The sequence below is a fragment of the Oncorhynchus gorbuscha genome, linkage group LG04 (genome assembly GCF_021184085.1).
Source record: "Oncorhynchus gorbuscha isolate QuinsamMale2020 ecotype Even-year linkage group LG04, OgorEven_v1.0, whole genome shotgun sequence".
NCBI classification, from domain to species: domain Eukaryota; kingdom Metazoa; phylum Chordata; class Actinopteri; order Salmoniformes; family Salmonidae; genus Oncorhynchus; species Oncorhynchus gorbuscha.
The window spans coordinates 81,730,206-81,740,518 of record NC_060176.1 but is presented as its reverse complement, the minus strand read 5'-3'; the positions used below and the strand labels follow the sequence as shown (position 1 = coordinate 81,740,518).

Genomic DNA, 10,313 nt, shown 5'->3' with positions numbered 1-10,313 from the left:
GTATACCTCCAATGGTATGCCATCTAGCCCTGGAGTTTGGTATACCTCCACTGGTATGCCATCTAGCCCTGGAGTTTGGTATACTTCCACTGGTATACCATCTAGCCCTGGAGTTTGGTATACCTCCACTGGTATGCCATCTAGCCCTGGAGTTTGGTATACTTCCACTGGTATGCCATCCAGCCCTGGAGTTTGGTATAGCCCTGGGAGTTTGGTATATGCCATCCAGCCCTTCCACTGGTATACCATCCAGCCCTGGAGTTTGGTATACTTCCACTGGTATGCCATCCAGCCCTGGAGTTTTCCACTGGTATGCCATCCAGCCCTGGAGTTTGGTATACTTCATCCATCTAGCCCTGGAGTTTGGTATACTTCCACTGGTATGCCATCTAGCCCTGGAGTTTGGAATACTTCCACTGGTATGTCATCTAGCCCTGGAGTTTGGTATACTTCACTGGTATGCCATTTGGTATACTTCACTGGTATGCCAGCCCTGGAGTTTGGTATACTTCCACCATCTAGGGAGTTTGGTATGCCATCCAGCCCTGGAGTTTGGTATACTTCCACCGGTATGCCATCTAGCCCTGGAGTTTGGTATACTTCCACTGGTATGCCATCCAGCCCTGGAGTTTGGTATACTTCCACTGGTATGCCATCTAGCCCTGGAGTTTGGTATACTTCCACTGGTATGCCATCTAGCCCTGGAGTTTGGTATACTTGCCATCCAGCCCTGGTTTGGTATACTTCCACTGGTATGCCATCTAGCCCTGGAGTTTGGTATACTTCCACTGGTATGCCATCCAGCCCTGGAGTTTGGTATACTTCCACTGGTATGCCATCCAGCCCTGGAGTTTGGTATACCCTGGAGTTTGGTATACCCACTGGTATGCCATCCAGCCCTGGAGTTTGGTATACTTCCACTGCCATCCAGCCCTGGAGTTTGGTACTTCCACTTCCACTGCCCTGGGGTTTGGTATGCCATCCAGCCCTGGAGTTTGGTATACTTCCACTGGTATGCCATCCAGCCCTGGAGTTTGGTATACTTCCACTGGTATGCCATCTAGCCCTGGAGTTTGGTATACTTCCACTGGTATGCCATCCAGCCCTGGAGTTTGGTATACTTCCACTGGTATGCCATCCAGCCCTGGAGTTTGGTATATGGTATGCCATCCATGGAGTTTGGTAGCCCTGGAGTTTGGTATACTTCCACTGGTATGCCATCCAGCCCTGGAGTGGTAGTTTGGTATGCCATCTTGGAGTTTGGTATACTTCCACTGGTATGCCATCCAGCCCTGGAGTTTGGTACTTCCACTTCCATCCAGCCCTGGAGTTTGGTATGCCATCCATCCAGCCCTGGAGTTTGGTATACTTCCACTGGTATGCCATCCAGCCCTGGAGTTTGGTATACTTCCACTGGTATGCCATCCAGCCCTGGAGTTTGGTATACTTCCACTGGTATGCCATCTAGCCCTGGAGTTTGGTATACTTCCACTGGTATGCCATCCAGCCCTGGAGTTTGGTATACTTCCACTGGTATGCCATCCAGCCCTGGAGTTTGGTATACTTCCACTGGTATGCCATCCAGCCCTGGAGTTTGGTATACTTCCACTGGTATGCCATCCAGCCCTGGAGTTTGGTATACTTCCACTGGAGTTTGGTATGCCATCCAGCCCTGGAGTTTGGTATACTTCCACTGGTATGCCATCCAGCCCTGGAGTTTGGTATACTTCCACTGGTATGCCATCCAGCCCTGGAGTTTGGTATACTTCCACTGGTATGCCATCCAGCCCTGGAGTTTGGTATACTTCCACTGGTATGCCATCCAGCCCTGGATTTGGTATACCAGCCCTGGAGTTTGGTATACTTCCACTGGTATGCCATCCAGCCCTGGAGTTTGTTTGGTATGCCATCCAGCCCTGGAGTTTGGTATACTGGTATGCCATCCAGCCCTGGAGTTTGGTATACTTCCACTGGAGTTTGGTATGCCATCTAGCCCTGGAGTTTGGTATACTTCCACTGGTATGCCATCCAGCCCTGGAGTTTGGTATACTTCCACTGGTATGCCATCCAGCCCTGGAGTTTGGTAGCCCTACTTCCACTGGTATGCCATCCAGCCCTGGAGTTTGGTATACTTCCACTGGTATGCCATCCAGCCCTGGAGTTTGGTATACTTCCACTGGTATGCCATCCAGCCCTGGAGTTTGGTATACTGGTCCATCTGCCATCCAGCCCTGGAGTTTGGTATACTTCCACTGGTATGCCATCCAGCCCTGGAGTTTGGTATACTTCCACTGGTATGCCATCCAGCCCTGGAGTTTGGTATACCATCCACTGGTTTGGTATGCCATCCAGCCCTGGAGTTTGGTATACTTCCACTGGTATGCCATTTGGTATACAGCCCCAGCCCTGGAGTTTGGTATACCCACTCCACTGGTATGCCATCCAGCCCTGGAGTTTGGTATACTTCCACTGGTATGCCATCCAGCCCTGGAGTTTGGTATACCTCCACTGGTATGCCATCCAGCCCTGGAGTTTGGTATACTTCCACTGGTATGCCATCCAGCCCTGGAGTTTGGTATACTTCCACTGGTATGCCATCCAGCCCTGGAGTTTGGTATACTTCCACTGGTATGCCATCCAGCCCTGGAGTTTGGTATACTTCCACTGGTATGCCAACCAGCCCTGGAGTTTTCCCAGACTTAAATGCCCCAATTCCATCAAGAAGTTCCTCCTCTGTAATTTACCTTCACATGAGTCTTTCTGTTCAGATGTTCATTTGACATTATTAACAGATAAAACATCCATACAATTAACTTCTGTTAGAAGAGATGGAGGAGACTGAAACCAAAACATGCTTAAAATACTTTACTTCCTCTTTCTAAATATCATTTGGTGAATCATGGGTGACTCCGCCATTTGTAACAAGTTTCAGTAAATTATTTTTGGTAGCATTTCTATGTTGAAGATTAAAAAATAATTTGGTGCATTCATTGGTAGTCCTTCCATTTCATTTGATAATATGGACTCTTTTGACCTAAATTGCTTTTGGTTTAGAGTATGAATTGTATGGCCTCAAAAAGCACATTTTAAAAGTGTCCCATACAATAACGGGCTCTGCTGTACCTATGTTATGTCGGAAAAAGTCAGTCAATCCTTCTGTCCTAGTTAAAAACAAGTTGTCATCCAATAGGCTTTGATTAAATTGCCAATATCCTTGCCCACTTGGAAATTCTGTAGTAATGCCTCTTCGTCAACCTTCCAGTAGCAGTTGCAGCAATAGCAGTTGAGCATGGAGCTCATTTCCGTATGCCGCTCTAGCGTCAGCACTCAGCACCTGGTAATGCCTGGTCTAGCTTCAGTACTCAGCACCTGGTAATGCCTGGTCTAGCTTCAGTACTCAGCACCTGGTAATGCCTGGTCTAGCGTCAGTACTCAGAACATGGTAATGTCTGGTCTAGCTTCAGTACTCAGAACACGGTAATGTCTGGTCTAGCTTCAGTACTCAGAACATGGTAATGTCTAGTCTAGCTTCAGTACTCAGCACCTGGTAATGCCTGGTCTAGCTTCAGTACTCAGAACATGGTAATGTCTGGTCTAGCTTCAGTACTCAGCACCTGGTAATGTCTGGTCTAGCTTCAGTACTCAGAACATGGTAATGCCTGGTCTAGCTTCAGTACTCAGAACATGGTAATGCCTGGTCTAGCTTCAGTACTCAGCACATGGTAATGCCTGGTCTAGCTTCAGTACTCAGCACATGGTAATGCCTGGTCTAGCTTCAGCACTCAGCACCTGGTAATGCCTGGTCTAGCTTCAGTACTCAGCACCTGGTAATGCCTGGTCTAGCTTCAGTACTCAGCACCTGGTAATGCCTGGTCTAGCTTCAGTACTCAGCACCTGGTAATGTCTGGTCTAGCTTCAGTACTCAGCACCTGGTAATGCCTGGTCCAGTGTCAGTACTCAGCACCTGGTAATGCCTGGTCCAGTGTCAGTACTCAGCACCTGGTAATGCCTGGTCCAGTGTCAGTACTCAGCACCTGGTAATGCCTGGTCTTGCTTCAGTACTCAGAACATGGTAATGTCTGGTCTAGCTTCAATACTCAGCACCTGGTAATGCCTGGTCTAGCTTCAGTACTCAGCACCTGGTAATGCCTGGTCTAGCTTCAGCACTCAGCACATGGTAATGTCTGGTCTAGCTTCAGCACTCAGCACATGGTAATGCCTGGTCTAGCGTCAGTACTCAGCACCTGGTAATGCCTGGTCTAGCTTCAGTACTCAGAACATGGTAATGTCTGGTCTAGCTTCAATACTCAGCACCTGGTAATGCCTGGTCTAGCTTCAGTATTCAGCACCTGGTAATGCCTGGTCTAGCTTCAGTACTCAGAACATGGTAATGCCTGGTCTAGCGTCAGCACTCAGCACATGGTAATGCCTGGTTTAGCTTCAGTACTCAGCACCTGGTAATGCCTGGTCTATCGTCAGTACTCAGCACCTGGTAATGCCTGGTCTATCGTCAGTATTCAGCACCTGGTAATGCCTGGTCTAGCTTCAGCACTCAGCACCTGGTAATGCCTGGTCTAGCTTCAGTACTCAGCACCTGGTAATGCCTGGTCCAGCTTCAGCACTCAGCCCCAGGTCAGCACTATGGTATTATGTTGCATTAAAATACCGTATTTAGCATAAAAACCTTATTGTCTTGAATGGATGGTTGCCGTGGTTGCCAAAGCCATGTGTAGGAAGTATTACAAAAATGAACAATATGTTTAAGCAACTGTCAATGCAACAAAAAATACATCACAGCGTGGACCTTTTCTTTGTATTTAGTTGCTATGACAATCTGAAGATAGACAAGCTCTGGTCCAGGGCACCTTGAACCAGATCTAGCCTACAGATAACCTATCATAGGGGAATGGAATATAGAACTTTGCACTGTCAGAACTAATTGCATGGTAGAATGTTGGAACAGGAAACTTACCAGTCTGCCTCAGCTTATTGGAACAGCCAGGGTCTTCAACTTCAGTCCTGGAGAGCTTGAGGTGCATGTTTACCAGTCTGCCTCAGCTTATTGGAGCAGCCAGGGGTCTTCAACTTCAGTCCTGGAGAGCTTGAGGTGCATGTTTATGTTCCACCCAGGGCACTAACACACCTGCTTCAAATAATTAACTCGTTATGATCCTAGATCTGGACCTTTTGTTGTTTTGATCAGCTACGGATGATTTTGGTCTAATGGTGTAACTGTCCATCTTCCCTTTTCTCAACTAGGCACCAGTTCTAGAACCAGGACCAGTTCCAGAACCAGTTCTAGAACCAGAACCAGTTCCAGAACCAGTTCCAGAACCAGTTCTAGAACCAGAACCAGTTCCAGAACCAGTTTCAGAGATACATCTCTTCAATTTGGATCAGTAAACATGTGAGTAGCATACTCAGAGATAACATTGAAGAGTTTATTTCCAAACCCTATTTTTCAAAATAAAATAAAACATTTATTTTTGCTTATGGGTACCTTCCTGTGTGTAACATATTACTGTTCTCAGATTTTTTTTTCATTCATAGATTTTAGTTGCAAACGCTATATATCCGTTGTTTAGCTGGAATGACATGTCTGTATACTTCATATTTGACTGTGGTTGTCTCTAGCTATCTTCAGATGAAGGCACTGTGATATGTGGTTGTCTCAGCTAGCTGTCTTCAGATGAAGGCACTGTGATATGTGGTTGTCTCAGCTAGCTGTCTTCAGATGAAGGCACTGTGATATGTGGTTGTCTCAGCTAGCTCTCTTCAGATGAATACACTGTGATATGTGGTTGTCTCAGCTAGCTCTCTTCAGATGAATACACTGTGATATGTGGTTGTCTCAGCTAGCTCTCTTCAGATGAAGGCACTATCTGTACGTCACTCTGGATAAGAGCATCTACTAAATGACTAAACATGTACATGCTATTTATTTATTTTTATTTAACTAAGCAAGTCAGTTAAGAACAAATTCTTATTCATTGTGTTAAATTTGACTGTGTAAAAACCTAGCAGTACTACTGTTTCCTCTGAGAGTGAGGCAGATATATATTATTACTGTGTAAAACCTAGCAGTACTACTGATTTCTCTGAGAGTGAGGTGGATATTTAGCATTTAGCAGAAAAACATTATTATTTATCTCTCTGAAATGAAACCATCAAGTGATATATTTTAACCAAAAACATGTCTATCATTCAACAACCTCATACCATGATTATTAGATCATGAAAAAACACCAATCTCTCTCATAAGTTCTTTAAACATTTAAAGCTAATTTATCAACACTTCTTAATAAAATGGACATATAGCATTTTGGAAAGAAACTCTTCATTTGCATGCTTGAATACAACTGTCCTACTATTTTACTATTTTTCAGCAGATTGCAAATTCTCCCATAATATGAAAATCATACTAAGCATTTTATTTGCATATCTACAATACCAGTGCTATGTAACGTCCTTAAGAATAGAACTGTGACTTGCTGATTGCCCTTTCTCTCTCTCTCTCTCTCTCTCTCTCTCTCTCTCTCTCTCTCTCTCTCTCTCTCTCTCTCTCTCTCTCTCTCTCTCTCTCTCTCTCTCTCTCTCTCTGTCTCTCTGTCTCTCTGTCTCTCTCTCACTCTGTCTCTTTCTCTGTCTCTCTCTCTCTCTCTCTCTCTCATTATCTCTCTCTCTCTCCCTCTCTCTCGCTCTCTCTCTCTCTTTCCTCTAGGATTGGACTGAAGTACAATGTGTCTCTACCCATGGCTGCAGGGGCCCTGTTAGTGGGCATCCCCTACTCCATCTCTCTCGTGGCCCAGTGGATGTATGGCTGGCCGAACAAGCCTGGCTATAAAAAGTACATTGAGGCGCTGAAGCCAAGGTAACATAACGTTCCATCTCTAATCTTGTCTAGGCTAATATATTGGGTGCTTTCCAAATGACACCCTATTTTCTATATAGTGCACTACTCTCCCAAAGGGCACCCTATTCCCAACAGGCCCTAGTCTAAAGTAGTGCACTATGTAGGGAATAGGGTGCCATTTGGGACTCAGATACAGTTCTGAGGTTCTGATATTTATAGTCTCCATGAGTCTGGAAAGCGGGACTAATATTTATTCTTGGTTCTGAGATGAACTCTTCTCATAAAACATTGTGTTTGTGTGTGTCTGTGTGTGTGTCTGTGTGTGTGTCTGTCTGTCTGTCTGTCTGTCTGTCTGTCTGTCTGTCTGTCTGTCTGTCTGTCTGTCTGTCTGTCTGTCTGTCTGTCTGTCTGTCTGTCTGTCTGTCTGTGTCTGTGTCTGTGTCTGTGTCTGTGTCTGTGTCTGTGTCTGTGTGTCTGTGTCTGTGTCTGTGTCTGTGTCTGTGTCTGTGTCTGTGTCTGTGTGTGTGTGTGTGTGTGTGTGTGTGTGTGTGTGTGTGTGTGTGTGTGTGTGTGTGTGTGTGTGTGTGTGTGTGTGTGTGTGTGTGTGTGTGTGTGTGTGTGTGTGTGTGTGTGTGTGTGTGTGTGTCCTTCCTCTCCCCAGGAGGATATACTGTCTGACTAGAGCTGTGCTGGAGATGCTGAAATACTTCCAGTACGGAAAACTCTACTTCCAGTGGAAGTCCTGGTACAAGAATGTAGAAAACCACAAGCATTATGAAAAGGTAATGTAGAAAACCACAAGCATTATGCAAAGGTAATGCAGAACACCACAAGCATTATGAAAAGGCCATGTAGAAAACCACAATCATTATGAAAAGGCAATGTAGAAAACCACAATCATTATGCAAAGGTAATGCAGAACACAACAATCATTATGCAAAGGTAATGCAGAACACAACAATCATTATGAAAAGGTAATGTAGAAAACCACAAACATTATGAAAAGGTAATGTAGAAAACCACAATCATTATGAAAAGGTAATGTAGAAAACAACAATAATTATGAAAAGGTAATGTAGAAAACCACAATCATTTTGAAAAGGTAATGTAGAAAACCACAATCATTATGAAAAGGTAATGTAGAAAACCACAATCATTATGAAAAGGTAATGTTGCCAGGTTAGTTAGTCCTCCCGTGTGGCGCAGGCGTCACTACAGACCCATGACCGAGAGACCCATGAGGCGGTGCACAATTGGCCCAGCGTCGTCCGGGTTAGCGGAGGGTTTTGCCCAGCGTCGTCCGGGTTAGCGGAGGGTTTTGCCCAGCGTCGTCCGGGTTAGGAGAGGGTTTGGCCAGCGTTGTCCGGGTTAGCGGAGGGTTTGGCCCAGCGTCGTCCGGGTTAGGGGAGGGTTTTGCCCAGCGTCGTTCGGGTTAGCGGAGGGTTTGGCCCAGCGTCGTCCGGGTTAGCGGAGGGTTTGGCCCAGCGTCGTCCGGGTTAGCGGAGGGTTTGGCCCAGCGTCTTCCGGGTTAGCGGAGGGTTTTGCCCAGCGTCGTCCGGGTTAGCGGAGGGTTTTGCCCAGCGTCGTCCGGGTTAACTCCGGGTTAACTACTAATTGGATGCCACGAAATTGGGGAGAAAAATGGGTAAAAGGCCAAATGAAAGATTCTCTGGTATTACAAACTCAGCAAAAAAAGAAACGTCACCTGCGTATTTTCAGCAAACTTAACATGGAATAATGTGTCCCTGAACAAAGGGGGGTCAAAAGTTACAGTCAGTATCTGGTGTGGCCACCAGCTGCATTAAGTACTGCAGTGCATCTCCTCCTCATGGACTGCACCAGATTTGCCAGGTCTTGTTGGGAGATGTTACCCCACTCTTCCACCAAGGCACCTGCAAGTTCCGAGACATTTCTGGGGGGAATGGCCCAAGCTCTCACCCTCCGATCCAACAGTTCCCAGGCGTGCTTAATGTGATTGAGATCTGGGCTCTTCGTTGGCCATGGCAGAACACTGACATTCCTGTCTTGCAGGAAATCATGCACAGAATGAGCAGTATGGCTGGTGGCATTGTCATGCTAGAGGGTCATGTCAGGATGACCCTGCAGGAAGGGTACCACATGAGGGAGGAGGATGTCTTCCCTGTAACAGCGTTGAGATTGCCTGCAATAACAAGCTCAGTCCGATGATGCTGTGACACACCGCCCCAGACCATGACGGACCCTCCACCTCAAAATCGATCCTGCTCCAGAGTACAGACCTCAGTGTAACGCTCATTCCTTCAACGATAAACGTGAATCTGACCATCATCCCTGGTGAGATAAAACCGCAACTCATCAGTGAAGAGCACTTTTTGCCAGTTCTGTCTGGTCCACCGATGGTCGGTTTGTGCCCATAGGCGACGTTGTTGTCAGTGATGTCTGGTGAGGATCTGCCTTACAACAGGCCTGCAAGCCCTCAGTCCAGCCTCTCTCAGCCTATTGTGGACAGTCTTAGCACTGATGGAGGGATTTGTGCGTTCCTGGTGTAACTCGGGCAGTTGTTGTTGCTGTACCTGTCCCGCAGGTGTGATGTTTGGATGTACCGATCCTGTGCAGGTGTTGTTACATGTGGTCTGCAGTCCTCATGCCTCCTTGCACATTCACACAGATGAGCAGGGACCCTGGGCATCTTTATTTTGGTGTTTTTCAGAGTCAGTAGAAAGTCCTCTTTAGTGTCTTACGTTTTCATAACTGTGACCTTAGTTGCCTACCGTCTGTAAACTGTTAGTGTCTTAACGACCGTTCCACAGGTGCATGTTCATTAATTGATTATGGTTCATTGAACAAGCATGTGGAAACAGTGTTTAAACCCTTTACAATGAAGATCTGTGAAGTTATTTGGATTTTTACTAATTTTACTAATTATCTAGTTAAAGACAGGGACCTGAAAAAGGGATGTTTCTTTTTTTGCTGAGTTTAAAAAATCTTTTATTCTGAGGTTTTCAAAAAATATTTTCTCCACGAATAGTGGTAGAGGATGATTATAGTCATTTATTTTCTGATTATGTAGAGCAGACTGTAGTGATAATAGGAGCTGACTGTGGTGATAATAGGAGCTGACTGTGGTGATAATAGGAGCTGGCAGTGGTGATAATAGGAGCTGACTGTGGTGATAATAGGAGATGACTGTGGTGATAATGGGAGCTGATTGTGGTGATAATGGGAGCCGACTGTGGTGATAATGGGAGCTGATTGTGGTGATAATGGGAGCTGACTGTGGTGATAATGGGAGCCGACTGTGGTGATAATCGGAGCTGACTGTGGTGATAATGGGAGTTGACTGTGGTGATAATGGGAGCTGACTGTGGTGATAATAGGAGCTGACTGTGGTGATAATAGGGAGACTGTGGTGATAATGGCAGCTGACTGTGTGATAATGGGAGCCGACTGTGGTGATAATGGGAGCTGACTGTGGTGATAA

At 46.0% G+C, this 10,313-nt stretch overlaps 1 protein-coding gene across 1 annotated transcript in view; it reads left to right on the top strand.

Moving 5' to 3' along the window:
• Positions 1-10,313, top strand: part of LOC124034721 (probable isoprenylcysteine alpha-carbonyl methylesterase ICMEL2) — a 33,061-nt gene that overhangs the window by 6,505 nt on the left and 16,243 nt on the right. The window contains exons 2-4 of the mRNA XM_046348208.1: positions 5,260-5,407; positions 6,722-6,871; positions 7,515-7,635. Coding sequence (XP_046204164.1) covers positions 5,406-5,407; positions 6,722-6,871; positions 7,515-7,635 — 273 coding nt within the window. The 5' untranslated portion in view covers positions 5,260-5,405. The remainder of the gene's footprint in view (positions 1-5,259; positions 5,408-6,721; positions 6,872-7,514; positions 7,636-10,313) is intronic.